The 26,732-nt window shown below is 46.8% G+C and overlaps 1 protein-coding gene and 1 long non-coding RNA gene across 3 annotated transcripts; one reads left to right on the forward strand and one right to left on the reverse strand.

Moving 5' to 3' along the window:
* Positions 1 to 4,136: 4,136 nt before the first annotated feature.
* On the forward strand, positions 4,137 to 23,900 carry LOC112237305 (prosaposin-like). 2 transcript variants are annotated; one of them, XM_042305788.1, is made up of 15 exons: positions 4,137 to 4,274; positions 9,083 to 9,216; positions 9,533 to 9,607; positions 10,486 to 10,611; positions 12,092 to 12,316; positions 12,636 to 12,779; positions 12,961 to 13,017; positions 15,309 to 15,314; positions 16,299 to 16,445; positions 16,620 to 16,712; positions 17,815 to 17,998; positions 19,057 to 19,220; positions 21,216 to 21,296; positions 21,445 to 21,552; positions 23,263 to 23,900. In XM_042305788.1, exons 1-15 carry the CDS (start codon positions 4,241 to 4,243, stop codon positions 23,296 to 23,298), a joined length of 1,614 nt encoding a protein of 537 aa, XP_042161722.1. In that variant the 5' UTR covers positions 4,137 to 4,240; the 3' UTR covers positions 23,299 to 23,900. The 2 variants fall into 2 exon arrangements, with proteins under 2 accessions (XP_042161722.1, XP_042161723.1); XM_042305789.1 differs by lacking the exon at positions 15,309 to 15,314.
* LOC121840747 lies at positions 23,396 to 24,211 on the reverse strand. The gene is made up of 2 exons (XR_006079879.1): positions 24,158 to 24,211; positions 23,396 to 24,034 (listed from the first exon to the last, which is right to left on the reverse strand). It is a non-coding gene; the product is annotated as an uncharacterized LOC121840747 (long non-coding RNA).
* Between the last annotated feature and the right edge of the window lie 2,521 nt (positions 24,212 to 26,732).

Consider the following 26,732-nt stretch of genomic DNA (forward strand, 5'->3'; position numbering starts at 1 on the left):
ACTAAAATACAGTAGAATAGGATAGAATACAGTATATACATATGAGATGAGTAATACATAGACTAAAATACAGTAGAATAGGATAGAATACAGTATGTACATATGAGATGAGTAATGCATAGACTAAAATACAGTAGAATAGGATAGAATACAGTATATACATATGAGATGAGTAATGCATAGACTAAAATACAGTAGAATAGGATAGAATACAGTATGTACATATGAGATGAGTAATGCATAGACTAAAATACAGTAGAATAGGATAGAATACAGTATATACATGAGATGAGTAATACATAGACTAAAATACAGTAGAATAGGATAGAATACAGTATATACATATGAGATGAGTAATACATAGACTAAAATACAGTAGAATAGGATAGAATACAGTACATACATATGAGATGAGTAATGCATAGACTAAAATACAGTAGAATAGGATAGAATACAGTATATACATATGAGATGAGTAATGCATAGACTAAAATACAGTAGAATAGGATAGAATACAGTATATACATATGAGATGAGTAATGCAAAATATGTAAACATTATTAAAGTGACTAGTGTTCCATTTATTAAAGTGGCCAGTGATTCCAAGTCTATGTCTATGGGGCAGCAGCCTCTAATATGCTAGTGATGGCTATTTAACAGTCTGTCATAAGGCACTGTAGGCCTAGCCTATATTTGAGGAAATGTGTCTGTTCTCTCTCAATCCATCCTGTAAAATGTAATCACATAAAATACATGTAGAGCCTGGAGCAATACATTACAGTAGTAGGCCTACATATTCCCTGGGGAGAGGATGGGAAAGGCTATGCAAAGATAACCCTAAACTAAACTCCTCGGTATGTTAAAATTGGATTATTTGCATGTAAATTCACTAAATTGAGTACCAACACTCAGTAGAAATCAAATCAAGTTTCATTAGATCAGTTAAATATTTGAATACAGTGATCACCCACAGGACTCAGTGATCTTATCTTGTGCTTTAATTGCACTCTTAATTATCATAGGCTACTAATTTGTATCAATCCAGGCAATGTGTGGAGAAATAAAGACCTTATAGCCTTTTGATTGATAGATTTTTTTATTTATTTCAACTTAATTTAACCGGGTAGGCCAGTTGAGAACAAGTTCTCATTTACAATGATCTGCAACTATTTTTTTAGTCATATTTGTGTGTGTGTGTGTGTGTGACAGTGGGGCAGTGCTCAGACCCTGGACAGGGGGAATAATGAGCAGTAGGCTATGTTTGTCTACAGTGCATAACTACAATAATGATACCTTACATAATGATCTACTAACTATTTTTTCAAAGGCAAAAAAAAAGAAGAACAGCACATGTTTATTTGTTGAGGTAGACGCTGATCAATCAAATAGACCCAGACAAGACCGTCACATGTCCGGGCTCAGAAGTCACCTGACTATGAGACATGCTGTAAACCCAGTGCAGCCCTCCTCCACCACCCCCACCCCACCCTGGACAGGCTCCTCCTCCTCCTCCACCCTGCATTGTGCTGGACAGGCTCCTCCCCCTCCTCCACCCCAGTGTAGACCCTGGACAGGCTCCTCCTCCAGTCTCAGACCCTGGACAGGCTCCTCCACCCCTCAGACCCTCCTCCACCACCCTGCAGTGCAGTGCTCAGACCCTGGACAGGCTCCTCCTCCTCCTCCACCCTGCAGTGCAGTGCAGACCCTCAGACCCTGGCACAGGCTCCTCCTCCTCCACCCTGCATTGCAGACCCTGCAGTGCTTGCAGTGTCACCCTGGACAGGCTCCTCCTCCTCCTCCACCCTGCAGCATTGCAGTGTGACCCTGGACAGGACCCTGCATTGCAGTGCTCAGACAGGCTCCTCCACCCTCCACCACCCTGACAGGCTCCTCCTCCTCCTCCACCCTGCATTGCAGTGCTCAGACCCTGGACAGGCTCCACCCCTCAGACCCTCCACCCTGCATTGCAGTGCTCAGACCCTGGACAGGCTCCTCCTCCTCCACCCTGCATTGCTCAGACCCCAGGCTCCTCCTCCCCCCTCCAGCATTGCAGTGCTCAGACCCTGGACAGGCTCCTCCTCCTCCTCCACCCTGCATTGCAGTGCTCAGACCCTGGACAGGCTCCTCCTCCTCCACCCTGCATTGCAGTGCTCAGACCCTGGACAGGCTCCTCCTCCTCCTCCACCCTGCATTGCAGTCAGACCCTCAGACCCTGCATTGCACACCCTGGACAGGACAGGCTCCTCCTCCTCCTCCACCCTGCATTGCAGTGCTCAGACCCTGGACAGGACCCTGGACAGGCTCCTCCTCCTCCTCCACCCTGCATTGCAGTGCTCAGACCCTGGACAGGCTCCTCCTCCTCCTCCACCCTGCATTGCAGTGCTCAGACCCTGGACAGGCTCCTCCTCCTCCTCCACCCTGCATTGCAGTGCTCAGACCCTGGACAGGCTCCTCCTCCTCCTCCACCCTGCATTGCAGTGCTCAGACCCTGGACAGGCTCCTCCTCCTGCCTCCACCCTGCATTGCAGTGCTCAGACCCTGGACAGGCTCCTCCTCCTCCTCCACCCTGCATTGCAGTGCTGGACAGACCCTGCACAGGCTCAGACCCTCCTCCTCCTCCTCCACCCTGCATTGCAGTGCTCAGACCCTGGACAGGCTCCTCCTCCTCCTCCACCCTGCATTGCAGTGCTCAGACCCTGGACAGGCTCCTCCTCCTCCTCCACCCTGCATTGCAGTGCTCAGACCCTGGACAGGCTCCTCCTCCTCCTCCACCCTGCATTGCAGTGCTCAGACCCTGGACAGGCTCCTCCTCCTCCTCCACCCTGCATTGCAGTGCTCAGACCCTGGACAGGCTCCTCCTCCACCCTGCATTGCAGTGCTCAGACCCCAGGCTCCTCCTCCTCCTCCACCCTGCATTGCAGTGCTCAGACCCTGGACAGGCTCCTCCTCCTCCTCCACCCTGCATTGCAGTGCTCAGACCCTGGACAGGCTCCTCCTCCTCCTCCCACCCTGCATTGCAGTGCTCAGACCCTGGACAGGCTCCTCCTCCTCCTCCACCCTGCATTGCAGTGCTCAGACCCTGGACAGGCTCCTCCTCCTCCTCCACCCTGCATTGCAGTGCTCAGACCCTGGCTCCTCCTCCTCCTCCACCCAGGCTGCTCAGACCCTCCTCCTCCTCCACCCTGCATTGCAGTGCTCAGACCCAGGCTCCTCCTCCTCCTCCACCCTGCATTGCAGTGCTCAGACCCTGGACCTCCTCCTCCAGTGCCAGACCCTGCATTGCAGTGCTCAGACCCTGGACAGGCTCCTCCTCCTCCTCCACCCTGCATTGCAGTGCTCAGACCCTGGACAGGCTCCTCCTCCCTCCTCAGTGCTCAGACCCTGGACAGGCTCCTCCACCCTCAGTGCTCCACCCTGCATTGCAGTGCAGTCAGACCCTGGACAGGCTCCTCCTCCTCCTCCACCCTGCATTGCAGTGCTCAGACCCTGGACAGGCTCAGACCCTCCTCCTCCTCCACCCTGCATTGCAGTGCTCAGACCCTGGACAGGCTCCTCCTCCTCCTCCACCCTGCATTTGCAGTGCTCAGACCCTGGACAGGCTCCTCCTCCACCCTGCAGACCCTGGACAGGCTCCTCCTCCTCCTCCACCCTGCATTGCAGTGCTCAGACCCTGGACAGGCTCCTCCTCCTCCTCCTCCCCTGCATTGCAGTGCTCAGACCCTGGACAGGCTCCTCCTCCACCCTGCCTCCACCCTGCATTGCAGTGCTCAGACCCTGGACAGGCTCCTCCTCCTCCTCCACCCTGCATTGCAGTGCTCAGACCCTGGACAGGCTCCTCCTCCTCCTCCACCCTGCATTGCAGTGCTCAGACCCTGGACAGGCTCCTCCTCCTCCTCCACCCTGCATTGCAGTGCTCAGACCCTGGACAGGCTCCTCCTCCTCCTCCACCCCTCCACCCTGGACAGGCTCCTCCTCCTCCTCCACCCTGCATTGCAGTGCTCAGACCCTGGACAGGCTCCTCCTCCTCCTCCACCCTGCATTGCTGCCAGACCCTGCAGTGCTCAGACCCTGGACAGGCTCCTCCTCCTCCTCCACCCTGCATTGCAGTGCTCAGACCCTGGACAGGCTCCTCCTCCTCCTCCACCCTGCATTGCAGTGCTCAAAACCGAACAGTCGCCATTCAAATTCACACAGTCGCCAGAACAAGAACAGCTTTCAACCGGACATAAACAGCGCAGTCATGCTGTACCTCGCTTTGTTTTTCATCTCGGCAGGTAATACGATACACATTACACTGGAAAACGATTTGATTAGTGTAACGTTAACTAGGTACATAGTTGGCTTTTTTTTGTTGTATCATAGATAAATATGTAGTATAGAGAATACGTATCGACGTTAGCTTAGCCAGCTAACTAGCTAACGTTACTGTAGCAACGGTTAAATAAATTGTCGTCCAATGACCAATTTTAGGAACGTTTTTTTTTTTTTAAACTTCACTTTCTGATCATTCAAGATGTGTAACTAGAGTTATTATTATTATTATTATTATTATTTGACTTTGTGCTAGATAACTTGTGTCTTATTTCTACGTTATGAATCGGAGCTAACTTCACTGTAGCCTAGTGTCCTGTTAGCTATAGCAGCTACAGCAGCTAACAGGAAGTTACCTAACTAACAATAGATACTTGGTACTCTGGCAAGGTTAGCTGTGGTCCGGTTGGTTTAACTTTTAGCCAAAGGACACAATGTTAAAGCAATTAAAAAAATTTTTTTAAAAAATACAAATAAAGCCACGATTTATATAATATCAAAGCAACTCATGATAGCTACTTTTTATATTTATTTGTATGGCTCAGACATTGGTGTGACGCATTAGCTATCTAAGCAGAGTAGCCAGCCCTGCCAAAGGTTTTTCTTTTCACCTAACCTGTTTTAGGAAATAACTCAATCATTAACACCCGTTTGCGCAGGTAAATAGCAGTGATGGCACAACTGTTATATCACCATTTATGAAAACAAACATAAGTGTACAGTGAGTCTGCACTTTTCTGATGCACATATTCTTTATGGGAAAAACAAAAGTGTGGTTCTGTTGTCTTACACAATCACACTCCCTCTAACTTGCTCTCCTATTCACAGTCTTTTATTTATTATATCTTATTCTAACAGTACTTCTGGGCCGTTCCCAACAATGTAGAGAAATAGAATCATTTACCAGACTAGGGTCTACTCTTGATGTAATCCATCCACAACTGAGACAGTTTTGAACAGGTGCATGGAAAAAGGTGGGTTTATCATCTAAACAAATGCAGTCCTATCTAATTGTATTTGTCACATGCTCTGAATACAACCGGTATAGATAGACCTTAGTGAATTGCTTACCTACAAAGACCTTAACCAACAATCCAGTTCAATAAATTGGGGGGGGTTTGTTGTCGTCAATGTAAATAGTCTGGACCGTATGCATGACCCTCTGGTCAGATGCCTGACCAGTTGCCATACCAGGTGGTGCTGTAACGGGCCAGGATGCTCTCCATTTAATGTACTATTCTATTGATTTCTACCCAATGTGGACCGGCTAGATAATGGAATATTTTCTATGTTTTGGCATTTGAATGTTCACTTAACTTTGGTTTTGGAATTTCTATGAAAAAGCTCCAATTGGTCATTATTGCATAATGCATTTTAAGTTCAAAGAAATTGAAACTGATGTTACACTTAAAAAAAATAAAAATCAAACCAGTCTGACCTAGAAAAGCACTAATCGCCCAGCGCTTTGGCTTTTTTTTTTTTTGCTGATTACTGCTGAACACATTCAATAAATCAATCATGCAGTCTGTCGCGTCCCCTATAGAACCCCTTATACAAACTGGGTTCTAGAGAAGCAAAACTCACTTCCGTATAGGCCTATAGGCTAGTATTGTTACAAGGGCTTTGTTGTAATAAACATGCACAAGCTAGTTCCATTTTGTGTCCTGGTTTGGTCAGTAGATCGAGAGTTGCTTATTGCTGCTGTGTGTGACAATGGCTAATCCTTTTTCTAGCTTCTTCCTCCTTGACTCCTTGTGTTGTATTTTGGAATTGGATCACACTGTCATAAAGACCGTCTAGTAGACGATCCACTTATCTTTACAACATGGCCAGTTATATGATTCCTCATCAGCCTCTATCTGCATTGACCCCTTCACATTGATGTAATCCTGGTACCACGTGTGTGTGTGTATATATTTTTTTTAACCTTAATTTAACTGGGCAAGTCGGGTAAGAACAAGGCCTTTATTACAATGGCCCATAAGTAAGCATTTCAGTGTTGATCTACACCTGTTTACTAAGCATTACATTGTTTTTGTCACATGCCTACTCATATTTTCCATTTCTGCAATACATTTGCTCTTGTGTTCATTCCCCTTTGGTTTTGGGGAAATGTTTTAGAGCACCCAGTTTGTAAAACTAACAGCACAACAATTCCATTCACTATGAGAATAGTGGTTTGACACTCCTACGTCATTAGGAGTCATTCTTGCTCTGTAGACAAGCTGTTCATCATAGGCTATTCAGTAGGCCTGCTGTCAGGGAGGGGGGTTAGGGTTTTATAAACCATACCCATTGGGCCTTATTGTTTAATTATACTTTGTCTATGCTGACTCACTGAAACTGTAGCTTAAAGACTTTGCTCTTTGGGGAGTTCGACAACGCTGAAACATGTCCTTGTGATGCCTAGGCCCATTACATCATATTGAGCAATAGCTTGTTTTTATCTGCCTAGTCATGTGACCTGACCGCTGAGGAGAAGAGGGAGGGGTGGGTGGGTATTATCAGCATGTGAACATGACGGAGTGTTTCAGTTGTGTTTCCTAATGCCTTAGATTCCTATGGTGTACTGTAGATAAGGTTTTGCTACGGAAAATTAGCGTTTCTCATTGGACAAGTACAGATAGTGCCCCCCCTTCTGAATGTTTTGTGCTTACTAAACACATGCGTGTCCTATCTACAATCTATCTTTAGGCTGTTGTCACAATGACCCACTCGATATGGGTCCAGCCTCAGTATGTAGACTATTGCTCCAGCAGCACTAGGTGATCTATGTCATGTCTGCTGAAATTGGTGTCACATGATTAACCATCTATCACGTTGCTGGTTTATTTGACAAGGAAATGCCGGCTGAGCTCTCTCCCCTAACCTGTACGAAGCTGGGCCAATCGTGTGCTGCCTCATGGGTCTCCCGGCCAGCTGTGACACAGCCTGGAATTGAACCCGGGGCTGTTGTGACACCCCTAGCCCTACGATGCAGTGCTTTAGACCGCTGCACCTCTCGGGCGGCCCTGATGCAAAATCATTTGACCACTCTATGTACAGAGGAGACTTTTTGTTGTTCTACAACCCCAAGTTGTCACAGGACTTGTCTGAAAGTCACCTGCTACTGGTTTAAACTGTTTTTTTATGGCTGTTTTCTTAAGGTAAACCCCCCCCCCCAAAAGGTGTAAATATGTGCTAAAAATATATTTGATCTTTGTCTCCTAGCTATAGGACACTTCAAAACCTTATTCCTTAGGATTTATTTAGACTGTGTTGCTGTTTTTTTCCCCCCTATAGCAGTGAAGGCTAAATTCATTGAGGTTTATTGCCATTTTACTGTAGGTTTACTTCTAAACAAATTACTTGCTCAGCTTGTAGAGCATGGTGCTTCCAACACTAGGGTTGTGGGTTCGATTCCCACGTGGGACCGGTTTTGGAAATCTATAGTCTCGTTTTTTTTTTTTTATTTATTTCACCTTTATTTAACCAGGTAGGCCAGTTGAGAACAAGTTCTCATTTGCACTGCGACCTGGCCAAGATAGCAGTGTGAGCAGCAGAGTTAAATGGAATAAACAATTAACAAGTCAAATGAAAACAAAGGGGGAGTCTATATTTATTCAAAAGAATGGGGCGAATAGTGACAATTTTGCAGATTAACACTGGAATGATAAATGATCAGATGGTCATGTACAGGTAGAGATATTGGTGTGCAAAAGAGCAAGTAAATAAATAAAAACAGTTGGGGATGAGGTAGGTGAAAATGGGTGGGCTATTTACCAATAGACTAACAGCAGCTAGATCGGTTTTTTATTTTAGTTGGTGAGGGAGATTTTATTTTCCTCCAGTCACAGGCAGCAGAGTACGCCAGGCCCAAATGAGGTCTGGCTTTGGGATGATCAGTGAGATACACCTGCTGGAGCGCGTGCTACGGGTGGGTGTGCCATCGTGACCAGTGAACTGAGATCTTTACCTAGCATGGACTTGTAGATGACCTGGAGCCAGTGGGTCTGGCCACGAGGGCCCCCATCTGTGGTGGGTGGACTTTAGTGACAAAACGGATGGCAGTGGGTGCATCCACTAGTGTGTTGGAAGCCATTTTGTAGATGACATCCGAAGTCGAGATCGGAAGGATAGTCAGTTTTACTAGGGTAAGCGCCACGTGAGTGAAGGAGGAACCCGGAATAGAAAGCCGACTCTCTGTTGGAGGGGAGTCTGGAAGGAGAGTTTGCAGTAGCCAGACACCTAGGTACTTATAGATGTCCACATATTAGTGAACCATCAGGGTGGTGACTCGGGCATGCGGGTGCAGGCAGCGATCGGTTGAAAAGCATGCATTTGGTTTTACTAGCGTTTAAGAGCAGTTGGAGGCCCGGAAGGAGTGTTGTATGGCATTGAAGCTTGTTTGGAGGGGACAGTGTCCAATGACGGGCGAAAGTATATAGAATAACTAGAGGTGGATCAGGGAATCAGGAATACAGTTGCCTACTGTAAGTCACTCTGGATAAGAGCTAAATGACAATGTGTCAAATGTAACACTGTTTTATTCTAGAATGGGGCAGTGACTTTTCTAGTACTATTGTGTAACGCACCGACAACAGTTTGGTTAGATGGGTATGTGTTGAAATAAACCGCTAGTTTTTTATTTTATTTTTTATTTTCCTCGTAGCCGTCGCCACCCCTCTGTTGGGGACTGAACAGTGGGTAACTAGTGTCTACTCTCTCCTAGCTGTCGCCACCCCTCTGTTGGGGACTGAACAGTGTGTAACTAGTGTCTACTCTCTCCTAGCCGTCGCCACCCCTCTGTTGGGGACTGAACAGTGTGCCCGTGGTCCTCCCTACTGGTGCCACAATGTGAAGACTGCCTCTATCTGTGGCGCCGTGGTCCACTGCCAACAGAACGTATGGAACCAACCCCAGATGGTGAGATTCTAGCCTGCTGTATCTAGCAAGTTATTGGCTACTGAAGGAGCAGAGAAGATCTTGACCAACGTTACCCAAGCTTTGTCCTGGGGCCCTCCCCCAGCGTGCACCACCGTTACCCAAGCTTTGTCCTTGGCCCCAGGAGGAGGCAGTTTTGGTAACGTTGGTGCACCCAGGGGGGGACGATGACAGAGTTTGGGGAAATGCTGCTCTAAGCCCTTGTCTTTCACTGTGTAAATGGCTCAACAGGTGGGCATTGTTTAACCTGGCCTTGGGGTTTTGTTACTCTAATCATCTCCCCCTCCTTCTGTTTCAGAAATCTGTGCCGTGTGACCTGTGTAAGGAGGTGTTGATTGTGGTGGATCAGCTGCTGAAAGACAACGCTACTGAGGTGCGTCATGGGGGATGAAGATTGTTCCACAACTTTTGTCGCTGAAAACAAATTCATGCTCTACCATGGGTGGCAGGTAGCCTAGTGGTTGGAGGCGAGGTAGCCTAGTGGTTGGAGGCGGGGTAGCCTAGTGGTTGGAGGCGGGGTAGCCTAGTGGTTGGAGGCGGGGTAGCCTAGTGGTTGGAGGCGGGGTAGCCTAGTGGTTGGAGGCGGGGTAGCCTAGTGGTTGGAGGCGGGGTAGCCTAGTGGTTGGAGGCGGGGTAGCCTAGTGGTTGGAGGCGGGGTAGCCTAGTGGTTGGAGGCGGGGTAGCCTAGTGGTTGGAGGCGGGGTAGCCTAGTGGTTGGAGGCGGGGTAGCCTAGTGGTTGGAGGCGGGGTAGCCTAGTGGTTGGAGGCGGGGTAGCCTAGTGGTTGGAGGCGGGGTAGCCTAGTGGTTGGAGGCGGGGTAGCCTAGTGGTTGGAGGCGGGGTAGCCTAGTGGTTGGAGGCGGGGTAGCCTAGTGGTTGGAGGCGGGGTAGCCTAGTGGTTGGAGGCGGGGTAGCCTAGTGGTTGGAGGCGGGGTAGCCTAGTGGTTGGAGGCGGGGTAGCCTAGTGGTTGGATCAAATCCCCGAGCTGACAAGGTAAACATCTGTCGTTCTGCCCCTTGAACAAGGCAGTTTAACCCACTGTTCCCTGGTAGGCTGTCAATGTATATAAGAATTTGTTGTTAACTGACTAATCTGTTTTTATTTTACTAGTTCGTAAGATACCCCGGCCATAGCTACCATTGTTCACAACAGTCCTCTGAGTAGGGTGTCGTAGTTGTTCTCCCAGAGGAGACGTCAGACCAGGCAACAACAACAACTTGTCCTGAGGCTCTGAGATCTGTGTGTTTCCAGGGTGAGATCCTGGGCTACCTGGAGAAGGCCTGTGCCTTGGTTCCTGACAAGAATCTGTCTGCAGAGTGTAAGGAGCTGGTAGACAGCTACTACCCTATCCTTATGGGTATCATCACTGGAGAACTGGTACGTACCAAACACTGTATAATAACATTAGTTAAAATAAAAACTACTATTAAAAAAATGAAGTGGTGATTTTTAATGCTTATTAGTGTTAAGATGGTAGACAGCTGAACTGATGTGTAAAAGTGGACTGAATGTCTGGGTCTTATCAAATGACTGTAATACAGTCTGGTCCGTGGACAGAGATCTGTTACTGAATGTCTGGGTCTACCATACAGCCTTAATACAGTCTGGTCCGTGGACAGAGATCTGTTACTGAATGTCTGGGTCTACAATACAGTCTGGTCCGTGGACAGAGACTGTAATACAGTCTGGTCCGTGGACAGAGATCTGTTACTGAATGTCTGGGTCTACCATACAGCCTTAATACAGTCTGGTCCGTGGACAGAGATCTGTTACTGAATGTCTGGGTCTACAATACAGTCTGGTCCGTGGACAGAGATCAGTTACTGAATGTCTGGGTCTACCATACAGTCTTTAATACAGTCTGGTCTGTGGACAGAGATCTGTTACTGAATGTCTGGGTCTACCATACAGTCTTAATACAGTCTGGTCCGTGGACAGAGATCTGTTACTGAATGTCTGGGTCTACCATACAGTCTTAATACAGTCTGGTCCGTGGACAGAGATCTGTTACTGAATGTCTGGGTCTACCATACAGTCTGGTCCGTGGACAGAGATCTGTTACTGAATGAATTACAGTGGGTTAAAGGTTCACATTTTGACAGTGAGGTAGAGCAACCTTGTGGCCCACTATGCAGCATTGACCCACTCTGCAATCCTATGCACTTAATGGATTTGGGCCTTTCATAGGGCCATCTTAGGCATTAGATTTGCATTCAGAGTCGCTCTCTCTGTAGAAAAGTAAATGTCTTACTCTCTCCTTATCAGACTCTGTTTGTAAACTCAAGGGGCCACACAGTAGAGTGTCTGTGTGGGCTGGGGACTAGTTGAATGAGAGGCATTTAGGATGCTGGCTGGATCTCTGGTCATACAGACAGATGGTTCTTTGTGGGCCTCGACTGCTTCCTGTTGACTAACAGGCCAAAAGGCCTCATCGACTGCTTCCTGTGACTAACAGGCCAAAAGGCCTCATCCCTCTCAGTTCAACCTGCCATGGCTTCAGCACCAGATGGTCAACAACACACATCCATAGTTCCTTGACAAACACCCTTTCAGTGTAGATCGTTTTTAGTGTAGGAGTTGGCCTAATCTGGGTCTGGAGTGGGAAAACTGACCCGGAGTTAAATTGTTTTGTCACAGAAGGTTGGTTACACCTTAATTGGAGAGGATGGGCTCATGATAGTGGCTGGAAATAGAAACCATTTGATGCCATTCAATTGGTTTTATGTTTGATACCATTTAATTATGAGCCGTCATCCCCTCCGAAGCAGTGTGAGGATCCAGGGGTCTGTTTATGCTGTGTAGTGAGATGCAGCTTGTCGTGACCTAAAGCGGACGGACGGTGATTCTTGTTTCCCAGGAGGATCCTCAGGTGGCTTGTGGTGCCATGGGGCTGTGTGACTCCCAGCAGGCAGCTCTGGCCAGGCTGGCTAAGCTCAAGTCCAACCAGATCCCCCAGCTCACGTCCAATGAGATCCCCCAGGTAGACCTAGCCCAGAGGGTCGCCCCCTTCCTCCTCAACGTCCCTGGGCTCCTCTACCCTCAGGCGCAGGATAACACCAAGCAGGAACCTGCCGCGGCACAGGTACATGTTCTTTGTGTGCCTAAAAGTGCTTGGGGGGGAACATGTGATTCTGCCTTTGACTTCCTATTATACTAAATCTAGATGCATCTGGGTTGTGTTCAGTAGGGCACAAAGTACCAAATCGTTTCGCAACAGGAAACTGAAATCTGTTTTTGTCATTGGACAAATTCTGTCTGTACATCCCTGTTTTCAAAAAAATGTCCCCCTACTGAACACTAACACAGTAGCAACTTTAAACTACTACTGATTCATACTGGGGTGCGTGTTGATGAAACTGCTACTCCTTATTCCCTAGTGAATGTTTTCTGTCTCCTTGTAGGAGACTGGAGATGTGTGTGAGGACTGTGTGAAGTTCATCACAGACACTCAGGAGGAGGCGAAGAGCAACTCTACTTTTGTCAACTCTCTGATCGAGCAGATCCAGGACCAGTGTGACCTGCTGGGGCCTGGTATCTCTGACCTGGTGAGAGGCCTTGTTATCTAGTTCGTTGCAGATCCAGAACCAGTGTGGTCTTTGACCCGGTTAGAGGACTGGTTTCTATAACATGGGGCACAGCAAAATACAACCCCCCCCCATTACTTTTAATCTATGATGCTAGCAGAGCACGTTTGTTGTACCACTTCCTGTCCTCCTCTTGTTTCAGTGCAAGCAGTACGTCAGCCAGTACGCCCCTCTTATCGTCCAGCAGCTGATGTCCATGGTGAGTAACTCCTCTACGGGAGATCTGTTACGGTCCACAGTTAGCGCTAATAGCTAGGCCTCATTTAGCCGGGAGATCTGCATAATATTACTAGTGGTGTAAAAAATACTTTAAAGTACTGCTTAAGTAGTGGTTTTGTTTTTTTGGCGGTATCTGTATTTGACTTTACTATTTATATATTTGAAGACTTTATTTTCTTTAGGAATGTAGAGAAGGAAATGTACTTTTTACTCCATTTACCCAACAGTGCTTAGCAGGACAGTAAAATGGTCTGATTCGCACACTTATCAAGAGAGCATTCCTGGTCGTCCCTACTGCCTCTGATCTGACAGACTCACTAAACAGAGAGCATCCCTGGTCGTCTCTACTGCCTCTGATCTGACAGACTCACTAAACAGAGAACATCCCTGGTCGTCCCTACGGCCTCTGATCTGACAGACTCACTAAACAGAGAGCATCCCTGGTCATCCCTACTGCCTCTGATCTGACAGACTCACTAAACAGAGAGCATCCCTGGTCGTCTCTACTGCCTCTGATCTGACAGACTCACTAAACAGAGAGCATCCCTGGTCATCCCTACTGCCTCTGATCTGACAGACTCACTAAACAGAGAACATCCCTGGTCGTCCCTACTGCCTCTGATCTGACAGACTCACTAAACAGAGAGCATCCCTGGTCGTCCCTACTGCCTCTGATCTGGAGGACTCACTAAACAGAGAGCATCCCTGGTCGTCCCTACTGCCTCTGATCTGGAGGACTCACTAAACAGAGAGCATCCCTGGTCATCTCTACTGCCTCTGATCTGACAGACTCACTAAACAGAGAGCATTCCTGGTCATCTCTACTGCCTCTGATCTGACAGACTCACTAAACAGAGAGCATCCCTGGTCGTCCCTACGGCCTCTGATCTGACAGACTCACTAAACAGAGAGCATCCCTGGTCGTCCCTACTGCCTCTGATCTGGAGGACTCACTAAACAGAGAACATCCCAAATGCCTACGGCCTCTGATCTGACAGACTCACTAAACAGAGAGCATCCCTGGTCGTCCCTACTGCCTCTGATCTGACAGACTCACTAAACAGAAGCATCCCTGGGTCCCTACTGCCTCTGATCTGACAGACTCACTAACCAGAGAACAACACAAATGCTTAGTCTGTAAATGGTGTTGGAGTGTGTCCCCCCGGGCTGTCTGTAAATGAACAAACTAATTTGTGCCGTCTAGATTGTTTTAATTTAAGGAATTTGAAATTATTCATACTTAAGTATATATTTTTTTAGCAATTACTTTGACTTTTGATACTTCAGTAAATTTAAAACCAAATACTTTTTTAGACTTTTACTCAAGTTGTATTTTACTGGGTGACTTACTTGAGCACTAATAACTAGGTCCTGTTTTAATAATTGTTGAAGGAATTTAATTCCTCTGTTTTAATTCCCAATTAAAATTAAACACTCTTGTCAATTCATAAGAATTTGTAAGACCCTTATTTTATAAGAATGGACAGAGCCCGGTCTTAAAAAGTCAAGTAACAGCCTTTATTCAAGAGTACTGCCACAATACAGGTTACCACAGGTTATAAACTAAAAATGATGTCATTAGTTCTAACACTACCCCGTGCCATCTCCATTCCAGTACCAAGGCTGTGTCTCCAAGCCTTCCCACATCCTACCAATTTAATATAATTTACGAGTCAAGGTTTTCTTGTGTTGATAAGCATTCAAATAGCAGTCTGAAGATTTGTACCAAGGAACAGACAGTCATTGTTCTAACTTTTGCCCACGTTCACACACATTATTTTCAGTACTGGGATCAAGAAAGAAAACTCATACATATATAGAATAGTATTCTGATTAGTACATATATAGTAACATACTAGTATTCTGATTAGTCAGTCCTGATTGAAATGTATACATAATTAGTCATCATTGATAAAAATTCCCTTAACAATAATAGAAAATGACTCTGGTATGACTGGTATTTTCTCCACCACTGAATATCACATGACAGACAATAAAGAGACTGCAGGGTGATATGGAGCAAGAGCAAACTTTTCCCACTACTGGGCTGAGATGTAGTTACAGGAAAGGGGGTGGAGGATCATGTGATTTGGTTCAGCACAATGGATACATTTAGCCCATACAGCTCCTAGCCTGCTGATTTAAAAAAAAAAAAAAAAAAAAAAGATTCTTCCCTCTCCTCATCCCCACCTCCATCCATTTATTTGCCTTTCTGCTCTCTTTCTCCCCCCCCATCCTCTGGGGGTTTTTCTGGTTGCTGCTGGTCTCTAGGAACAGGTAGGTGTCTCTCTCTGTGTTCAGCTTTGAGTCTATCACCCTTGAGGCTGTGGCCACACAGTGACTTGGATGAAAATTGTATTATGGATTCATTCTCCGGCGAAAGGTCAAGTTGCATATTCATGAAGACTGACATTTGCCCCCCAAAAAAAACACGTGTCAACGGATAACTCCCATCTGTCTGGCCACAGCTTTAGCATCTGCTTCCTGTACTGACTGTGTATTAGTGCTGCTTACTTCAGACTCACCTCTACTGCTCTAGATCTGCATCTGTGTTTGTCTGTTTAGTTGTGCCGGATGTAAATATTATTTTAGGTCGCAGGCTGTCAGTCTTCTGTTGGAAATGTATTTGATGTGCATGTCTTCATGCTGGACTGCAGATGGCGCTGTTTCCACTATTTTTCATGCCACAAACATGTTTGTTAGTGTCTTATTGCGTCATTTGTGTCTGGAACCATCTGATCTGGGTGCATGTTGCCCTATGCGTGCCTCTGTTTCTAGAACGTAGCGTGGGGTTCTAGCGTGGCCTATGGAACAGGGGACTGGTGGAAGGGGTTCTAGCGTGGCCTATGGAACAGGGGACTGGTGGAAGGGGTTCTAGCGTGGCCTATGGAACAGGGGACTGGTGGAAGGGGTTCTAGCGTGGCCTATGGAACAGGGGACTGGTGGAAGGGGTTCTAGCGTGGCCTATGGAACAGGGGACTGGTGGAAGGGGTTCTAGCGTGGCCTATGGAACAGGGGACTGGAGGAAGGGGTTCTAGCGTGGCCTATGGAACAGGGGACTGGTGGAAGGGGTTCTAGCGTGGCCTATGGATCAGGGGACTGGTGGAAGGGGTTCTAGCGTGGCCTATGGAACAGGGGACTGGAGGAAGGGGTTCTAGCGTGGCCTATGGATCAGGGGACTGGTGGAAGGGGTTCTAGCGTGGCCTATGGAACAGGTATTCTCTGTGGTATGAATGTGTCCATTCTGACGTTCCCCCCCAGCAACCCAAGGATGTCTGTACCTTTGCTGGCTTCTGCTCTGCTGATGTGAAGAGTTCTGTCCCCATGATGAAGCTGGTAGCTGCCAAAACCATCCCCGCTGTCAAACTGGTTCCTGCCATTAAGATGGAGGCTGTCAAGCCTGCCACGGTAGGTTAACCTCCTGATACTAGTCAGGACACATTATGACAAAGACACTGTTACATTGCAGGTACTCTGTTCATCAGTGACATTTTCTATAAAGGGTGTTCGTCTTTCCAAGTAGTTTGATTGTCTGGCTCATGTGGTACCGTGTGTTGCTATACTAACTAGTCTCTTCTATAGAACATGGTGCGTGCCCGTGACTCCCCTCAATGTGCCATGTGTGAGTTCATGATGAAGGAGTTGGAGAGCATGCTGCAGGATGAGAAAACGGAGGTAGGTTTTACCTGACGTGTTGCACACGAGTCACGACCTGCTATAAAACACTGACTGGTAAAAACTGGTGAAAGTACTGAAGGGGTTTCCTGTTCAAACCGGAGTAGACACTGTTTAAAAATAAATAATAATAGTTATGAGATCTGTATTATCAATGTGATTGTGCTTCACCTCTGGTATTCTGGATGATGACGACCTGCGACGCTGCTGATCATGACTCTGATCCGTTTGCGTCTCGTCAGTTTGGCAACTTTAAAACATTTTTTTATTTTAATTAAATGATCTGGATTTTGTAATCCTTACACTGCCGGTTCAATCCCCCTTACACTCCAGGATCGGTTTGATAAGGGGTGCGGTAACCGGAGGTTTGCCGGTTCAATCCCCCTGAGCTGCCTGCTGGGGAAATTCTGCAGGGATTAGGCTGCAGCTAGAGGGTTACCAGATTCAATATCCTGTGTACTACCTACTGCCGTTGTGCCCTTGAGCAAGGCACTTGTGTGCTTGAAGTCAGCAAATGCATTTTTTCTGTGAGCCCAGGCACTTGTTGTGATTGTTTGGCTTGTCTGCAACCCTAGTGTTTGTTAGTCCTTGACACACAGGAATAACAATGTTATTATTGTAATAATGTCTTTGTACCGACGTCACACTGACGGTTGGCAGGATGTTTGTTTAAGCAACAGAGGGAAGTGTTGACTGTGACACACCTTGTTGTGTCTAGCTAGCTATTTTGGTAGCCAAGCTGTTGTCTTATCAGAATTCTGTCAGTGGTATATAAATAGTGTGTAGTCAATGACTTAAACTAGGAGATTAAATAAATTATCAAATGTATTTTTTTATATAGAAACCCTTATTCCAACAGTAGGTGTCATGAAGTGCTTTTATTAAAAACCCGGCCTACAAGTCCTGAAGACAAGCAATGCAGATGTGTTGTCTGGGGGGGGGGCTCCCTAGAAAGACAGGAACCTGGGGCAACTAGTCCCAGTGGTGGTCAAGTCCTCTACGGGTTGAGCCAGAAGAGGATTGGTTGATTAGAAAAAAAGTCAAATGAAATGATAGGGTTCATGCCTCACCCTTGTGCTCTCTTCTCTCTCTCTCTTCTCAGCAAGATGTGGTGCGTGCTGTGGAGAAGGTGTGCGCTGTGCTGCCCTCCTCCCTGTCGGTCCAGTGTAAGGACCTGATTGAGGCCTACGGCCAGGCCATCATTGAGCTGCTGGTGCAGGAGGCTGACCCGAAGACTATCTGCACCGTGTTGGGACTCTGCAAGGACGCCAGCCGCGCCTTCATCCGTGAGTAGTGTTCATTGTGCTAAAAGGAAGTGAATGTGGGGCACAACGGAACGCAAGTGTCATTTCTGACCAGGCCCAGATTAAGTTGGTTAACTCTGTCCCCATCTCTCAGCGGTGCCGGACCAGGCCCAGATTAAGTTGGTTAACTCTGTCCCCATCTCTCAGCGGTGCCGGACCAGGCCCAGATTACGTTGGTTAACTCTGTCCCCATCTCTCAGCGGTGCCGGACCAGGCCCAGATTAAGTTGGTTAACTCTGTCCCCATCTCTCAGCGGTGCCGGACCAGGCCCAGATTAAGTTGGTTAACTCTGTCCCCATCTCTCAGCGGTGCCGGACCAGGCCCAGATTAAGTTGGTTAACTCTGTCCCCATCTCTCAGCGGTGCCGGACCAGGCCCAGATTAAGTTGGTTAACTCTGTCCCCATCTCTCAGCGGTGCCGGACCAGGCCCAGATTAAGTTGGTTAACTCTGTCCCCATCTCTCAGCGGTGCCGGACCAGGCCCAGATTAAGTTGGTTAACTCTGTCCCCATCTCTCAGCGGTGCCGGACCAGGCCCAGATTAAGTTGGTTAACTCTGTCCCCATCTCTCAGCGGTGCCGGACCAGGCCCAGATTAAGTTGGTTAACTCTGTCCCCATCTCTCAGCGGTGCCGGACCAGGCCCAGATTAAGTTGGTTAACTCTGTCCCCATCTCTCAGCGGTGCCGGACCAGGCCCAGATTAAGTTGGTTAACTCTGTCCCCATCTCTCAGCGGTGCCGGACCAGGCCCAGTTGGTTAACTCTGTCCCCATCCCAGCGGTGCCGGACCAGGCCCAGATTAAGTTGGTTAACTCTGTCCCCATCTCTCAGCGGTGCCGGACCAGGCCCAGATTAAGTTGGTTAACTCTGTCCCCATCTCTCAGCGGTGCCGGACCAGGCCCAGATTAAGTTGGTTAACTCTGTCCCCATCTCTCAGCGGTGCCGGACCAGGCCCAGATTAAGTTGGTTAACTCTGTCCCCATCTCTCAGCGGTGCCGGACCAGGCCCAGATTAAGTTGGTTAACTCTGTCCCTATCTCTCAGCGGTGCTGAACATGGCCCGGGTGGAGGCGGGTGGGTTCTGTGAGGTGTGTAAGTTGGCTGTGCAGTACATCGACGGTATCCTGGAACAGAACGCCACAGAGGCACAGATCGAAGACGCAGTCAGGAAAGTCTGCAGCTTTGTCCCGGAGACCGTGAGGAGCGAGGTGAGTTGGGAGACTCCATCCTGGTTAAATAAGAGACCATTGTATCTGCTTGTCACAGTGATGGGGGATCGATCTGTCAGTTAAATATTTCCTGGACACGATAGTCTATTGAGTGTGTGTGTGTGTACACACAAACAAACCCTGGATTACTGATACTTTGACGCTACCAGTCGGCCATATTGGCATGAATGTAAAGCCTTAATGAAGGGTTTTCTACAGCTTCTAAAATATTAGAGGGAGAGCCAAGATGGAGACATGGTGGCTTCAACACAGCGCCCCTATCGGTCATCTAGTGTATGTACACACACTACCAGTACAAGGGTTTTCTACAGCTTCTAAAATATTAGAGGGAGAGCCAAGATGGAGACATGGTGGCTTCAACACAGCGCCCCTATCGGTCATCTAGTGTATGTACACACACTACCAGTACAAGGGTTTTCTACAGCTTCTAAAATATTAGAGGGAGAGCCAAGATGGAGACATGGTGGCTTCAACACAGCGCCCCTATCGGTCATCTAGTGTATGTACACACACTACCAGTACAAGGGTTTTCTATACTTTTACTGTTTTCTACATTGAAGAATAATATTGGAGGCAAACTATGACACATATGGAATAATTTAGTAACAACTTCAAAATATATTTTATTCTTCAAAGTAACCACCCTTTGCCTCTGACAGCTTTGCACACTCTTGGCATTCTCTCAACCAGCTTCACCTGGAATGCTTTTCCAACAGTCTCAAAGGTGTTTCCACATGCTGAGCACTTGTTGGCTACTTTTCCTTCACTCTGCGGTCCAACTCATCCCAAACAATCAATTGGGTTGAGGTCTGGTGATTGTGGAGGCCAGATCATCTGATGCAGCACTCTTTCTTGGTCAAATAGCCCTAACACCGCCCGGAGGTGTGTTGGGTCATTGTCCTGTTGAAAAACAAATGATAGTCCCACTAAGAATAAACCAGATGGGATGGTGTATCGCTGCAGAATGGAAGCCATGTTGGTTAAGTCTTCCTTGAGTTAAATCACCATCACACCTCCACCTCCATGCTTCACGGTGGGAACCACGTGCAGAGATCAGCCGTTCACCTATTCTGTGTCTCACAAAGACAGCGGTTTTAACAAAGAATCTCATATTCAACTTCTCGTGTTTCTTGGCCGATGTAAGTCTCCTTGTTTAGTGTCCTTCAGGTTTCTTCACAGCAATTTGACCATGAAGGCCTGATTCACAGTCTCTGAACAGTTGATGTTAATGTCTTGAACTGCATTTATTTGTGCTGCATTCTGAGTTGTAGTTCACTAATGATCTTATGCTCTGCAGCAGAGGTAATTCAGGGTCTTCCTTTCCTGTGGCGGTTCTCATGAGAGCCAGTTTCATCACAGCGCTTGATGGTTTTTGTGACTTCCTTTCCTGTGGTGGTCCTCATGAGAGCCAGTTTCATCATAGCGCTTGATGGTTTTTGTGACTTCCTGACCGCACTTGAAGAGACTTTAAAAGTTATAGAAATGTTCCGTATTGACTGACCTTCATGTCTTAAAGTAATGATGGACTGTCGTTTCTCTTTGCTTATTTGAGCTGTTCTTGCCATAATATGGACTTGGTCTTTTACCAAATAGGGTTATCTTCTGTATACCACCCCTACCTTTTATCACAACACAACTGAATGGCTCAAACGCATTAAGAAGGAAACAAATTCCACATGAATTTAACATGGCTCACCTGTTAATTGAAATGCATTCCATGTGACTACCTCACAAAGCTGGTTGAGAGAATGCCACAAGTGCAAAGCTCTCAAGGCAAAGGGTGGCTACTTTTTGAAGAATCTCAAATATTTTGGTTACTACATACTTCATAGTTTTGATGTCTTCACTATTATTCTACAATGTAAAAACAAAAATTTAAAAAATCCCCTGTAATGAGTAGGTGTGTCAACCTGACTGGGTGTGTGTATAGATCTCTCTCTATCATTGGTGTTAACCACTGTCTATCTCCTCCAGTGTGACCAGCTGGTTGAGCAGTATGAGCCCATGCTGGTTCAGCTCCTCCTGCAGATGTTGGACCCTGACTTTGTCTGCATGGTGAGCACTGGAATTAAATAGGGGGACAATCTAGAATAACATCTATCTGTCTTGGAGTTGGTAAAAAAAGGACTTGCCTGGTTGAATTAATCAAAGGTTATGAATGCTTGTCTAACAGTGCGCTCTGTGTGGTTGTCCCTGGTTACAGAAGTTGGGGGTCTGTCCTGAGGCAGTGCAAAGGCTTCTGGGTATGGAGCAGTGTAGCTGGGGACCCGCCTTCTGGTGCAAGGACATGGACTCCGCGAAACGCTGCAACGTGAGTCAAAACACAGGCAACATGAACTATTCATGTGCTCACTGGCCGTCTCAAACTCAGCAAAAAAAGAAACGTCCTCTCACTGTCAACTGCGTTTATTTTCAGCAAACTTAACATGTGTATATATTTGTATGAATATAACACGATTCAACAACTGAGACATAAACTGAACAAGTTCCACAGACATGTGACTAACAGAAATGGAATATTGTGTCCCTGAACAAAGGGGGGTCAAAATCAAAAGTAACAGTCAGTATCTGATGTGGCCACCAGCTGCATTAAGTACTGCAGTGTATCTCCTCCTCATGGACTCGACCAGATGTTCCACTTGCTATGAGATGTTACCCCACTCTTCCACCAAGGCACCTGCAAGTTCCCAGACATTTCTGGGGGGAATGGCCCTAGCCCTCACCCTCTGATCCAACAGGTCCCAGGCAGAACACTGAATGAGCAGTATGGCTGATGGCATTGTCATGCTGGAGGGTCATGTCAGGATGAGCCTGCAGGAAGGGTGCCACATGAGGGAGGAGGATGTCTTCCCTGTAACGCACAGTGTTGAGATTGCCTGCAATGATGACAAGCTCAGTCCGATGATGCTGTGACACACTGCCCCAGACCATGACTGACCCTCCACCTCCAAATCGATCCCACTCCAGAGTACAGGCCTCGGTGTAACGCTCATTCCTTCGACGATAAACTCGAATCCAACCATCACCCCTGGTGAGACAAAACCGCAACTTGTCGGTGAAGTGCACTTTTTGCCAGTCCTGTCTGGTCCAGCGACGGTGGGTTTGTGCCCATAGGCGATGTTGTTGCCGGTGATGTCTGGTGAGGACCTGCCTTACAACAGGCCTACAAGCCCTCAGTCCAGCCTCTCTCAGCCTATTGCGGACAGTCTGAGCACTGATGGAGGGATTGTGCGTTCCTGGTGTAACTCGAGCAGTTGTTGTTGCCAGTTGTTGTTGCCATCCTGTACCTGTCCCGCAGGTGTGATGTTCGGATGTACCGATCCTATGCAGGTGTTGTTACACGTGGTCTGCCACTGCGAGGACGATCAGCTGTCCGTTCTGTCTCCCTGTAGCTCTGTCTTAGGCGTCTCACAGTACGGACATTGCAATTTATTGCCCTGGCCACATCTGCGGTCCTCATGCCTCCTTGCAGCATACCTAAGGCATGTTCACACAGATGAACAGGGACCCTGGGCATCTTTCTTTTGGTGTTTTTCAGAGTCAGTAGAAAGTCCTCTTTAGTGTCCTACGGTTTCATAACTGTGACCTTAATTGCCTACCGTCTGTAAACTGTTAGTGTCTTAACGACCGTTCCACAGGTGCATGTTCATTAATTGTTTATGGTTCATTGAACAAGCATGGGAAACAGTGTTTAACCCCTTTACAATGAAGATCTGTGAAGTTATTTGGATTTTTACAAAAAAAATTACAAAGAAAAAATATATATATTCTTTTTTTTCTTGAGTTTAGTGAACAATGTTTCATTCCAGGGTTGCCTTGATAATTATCAGTGATTAAAAATATAAAAAAATGCAATAAATGTCTATCTGAAACTTTTATGAATTTATGATTAACTGGGAAATTCATCCAGATCTTATTTTTCTTGTCTAAAATATTTATTATCACAGCAGATGCATAAACTAAAGGAGGAACTATTCTGTAGGGAAGGCGGTCTCTAACCTGTTGGTCTTTCCTCTCCCAGGCGGTGGCACACTGCAGGCGTCACGTGTGGGAATAGAGTGGTGGAGAAGAAGACCTCCCTAAACGTTCGGACCCTTTAGGAAATTAAGGAGAAACACTAGCGCTGCTTAAGTTTTAAATCAATAAATAAAACCTTTTTTTTTTTTTTTAACATGTGGAATTTAATGGTTTTTTGCTGTCGTCTAAATGAATTTACCAGGTTTGAGAGAAGGGAGTGGACGTCTTTTCAGTTAATGTGGGGGAAGAGGTGGTATTGGGGCTTCGAGAGGGAATCTACCTACCTGACTGTTTAGTTACAGGGACAAACCTCCAAACCGATACTGTACTGATTATTTTACTATTCCTGGGTTTGTGTAAAGCTCTCATTAGATTTTCACATGTTTAAGCCTTGTCCTGGACTGAAACGCACGGATTGCTTCCTTAGTTCAAGAAACTGGCCCATTTCAAGTATGTGAAGCAGATGGGTGAGAAGATAAATACTGCTGTGTCTGTGTGAAAGAGTGCTTGGATTCTTCCAGTTGAGTCTTAGTGGGTCCTTTTGCCCTCTAGCCTACTCGTTGCCCTACCTACCAACATCCCTCTAGCCTACTCGTTGCCCTACCTACCAACATCCCTCTAGCCTACTCGTTGCCCTACCTACCAACATCCCTCTAGCCTACTCGTTGCCCTACCTACCAACATCCCTCTAGCCTAGTTGCCCTACCTACCAACATCCCTCTAGCCTACTCGTTGCCCTACCTACCAACATCCCTCTAGCCTACTCGTTGCCCTACCTACCAACATCCCTCTAGCCTAGCCCTACCTACCAACATCCCTCTAGCCTACTCGTTGCCCTACCTACCAACATCCCTCTAGCCTAGCCTACCAACATCCCTCTAGCCTACTCGTTGCCCTACCTACCAACATCCCTCTAGCCTACTCGTTGCCCTACCTACCAACATCCCTAGCCTAGCCTACCAACATCCCTCTAGCCTACTCGTTGCCCTACCTACCAACATCCCCTAGTCTACCTACCAACATCCCTCTAGCCTACTCGTTTGCCCTACCTACCAACATCCCTCTAGCCTACTCGTTGCCCTACCTACCAACATCCTCTAGCCTAGCCTACCAACATCCCTCTAGCCTACTCGTTGCCCTACCTACCAACATCCCTCTAGCCTACCAACATCCCATCTAGCCTACTCGTTGCCCTACCTACCAACATCCCTCTAGCCTACTCGTTGCCCTACCACCAACATAGCCCCTTGCAGTGTTGCCCTACCTACCAACATCCCTCTAGGTTGCCCTACCTACCAACATCCCTCTAGCCTATATCTTACCACCACCGGTATATATCTTCTGGGATGTTTTCTGTTTAAGGAAGTCTCATCTCCTTAAAGCAAATTTAAATCTCTAGTTTGTCGAAACTGTTGAATTGTGTAGAATACTTAGTTTTATTATTAAATTGGGTGTTTCTGAAATGGTACCTTTGTCCCTAAAGTAGTGCATTTGATATAGGGAGTAAGGTGCCAGTTTTTATTTTTTAGTTGCGACCTGTGTACATTTTTGTTGGCTTGTCTGTTGCCGTGGGTGACGAATCCACTGTAGCACCAAGGGGTGTGGTCTAAAATGTGACTCCCTGCCCTGTCCCCCTAATGGCACCTTGGGCCCTATGGCCTCTGGTCAAAAGGAGTGCACTATAAAGGGAACGAGGTGCCATTGGGGATGGAGACATCTAACAACATGCTCATGTGCCCCCCATCAAGCCTGTTTTGCAGTGTCCCACTCAGCCAACCAATGTGCTGACTGACTTCGCCCTGTTTATGCTAATCAATGTTTCTAATGTAACGATGGAGAGCTTGTTGTGACCAATAATCACTGGCTGACGGCCTCGCTGTTCAGCCTGAAACTGATCGATCGGTCAATTTTAACTGAAATAAAATGATCCCAAATCCACGTGGTTATCTAATGTGTGGTATGTTTCAACAATCTGTTTTCTTATTGGTCAAGCTCAGGCAGTCCTTCCCTGTTTTGGTTTCCTATTTCGGGGGGCATGAATAAACAGAAGTGGATCCTATAGCCTCTAGAGTAATTAGGGCTGGACACCACTAGATGGCAGTGTGAGCAGAAATACTAATGATGGTTGTAAAAATAAATAAATCCAATGAGGGAATGTAGATGCCATGGGGAGGACCGGGTGTGTTGCCTGCTTATTTTGCCTGCATAGATTCTTAACATTTTTATTATCTTGTCCAAATGTAAGCTGTCTTTTCGGCTCAGTGTACCGGCTAAGCAGAGATTCCTAACAGCAGAGATCCTAAGTCGTATTGTGCCAATGCTCCAGTAGGGAGAGAATCAAGTTTCTGTTGTCCTGCTGCAGTATCATGGAACATATTGGCTGCTCAAAAGGCCCCACGCGTAACATTACTGTCTATAGCAGTATAGTATCAGGTATAGGTTGAGCCTCAGCCTTTTATATAGCTGATGTTTTGTACCCCCCAATGCACCAACAACCAAGAGAACTAAAGAGAAAAAAGGAAAAGACTGGAGAAAACGGCTAACAGGGTAAAATAAAATACACAAACATCAAGGACTAACTCCTAAAATCATAACAGCTATGCCAACTGTATATGTGTGCATGTCTGTCACTACATGTACAGTTGAAGTCGGAAGTTTACATACACCTTAGCCAAATACATTTCAACTCAGTTTTTCACAATTCCTGACTTTTAATCCTAGTAAAAATTCCCTGCCTTAGTTCAGTTAGGATCACCACTTTATTTTAAGAATGTGAAATGTCAATAATAGTAGAGTGATTTATTTCAGCTTTTATTTCTTTCATCACATTCCCAGTGGGTCAGACGTTTACATACACTCAATTAGTATTTGGTAGCATTGCCTTTAAATTGTTTAACTTGGGTCAAACATTTCGGGTAGCCTTCCACAAGCTTCCCACAATAAGTTGGGTGAATTTTGGCCCATTCCTCCTGACATAGCTGGTGTAACTGAGTCAGGTTTGTAGGCCTCCTGGCTCGCACATGCCTTTTCAGTCCTGCCCACAAATGTTCTATAGGATTGAGGTCAGAGCTTTGTGATGGCCACTCCAATACCTTGACTTTGTTGTCCTTAAGCCATTTTGCCACAACTTTGGAAGTATGCTTGGGGTCATTGTCCATTTGGAAGACCCATTTGTGACCAAGTTTTAACTTTCTGATTGATGTCTTGAGATGTTGCTTCAATATATCCACATATTTTCCTGCCTCATGATGCCATCTATTTTGTGAAGTGCACCATTCCCTCCTGCAGCAAAGCACCCCCACACCATGATGCTGCCACCCCCGTGTGTCATGGTTGGGATGGTGTTCTTCGGCTTGCAAGCCTCCCCCTTTTTTCTCCAAACATGAAGATGATCATTATTACCAAACAGTTCTATTTTTGTTTCATCAGACCAGAGGACATTTCTCCAAAAAGTACAATCTTTGTCCCCATGTG

The sequence above is a fragment of the Oncorhynchus tshawytscha genome, linkage group LG25 (genome assembly GCF_018296145.1).
Source record: "Oncorhynchus tshawytscha isolate Ot180627B linkage group LG25, Otsh_v2.0, whole genome shotgun sequence".
NCBI lineage: Eukaryota > Metazoa > Chordata > Actinopteri > Salmoniformes > Salmonidae > Oncorhynchus > Oncorhynchus tshawytscha.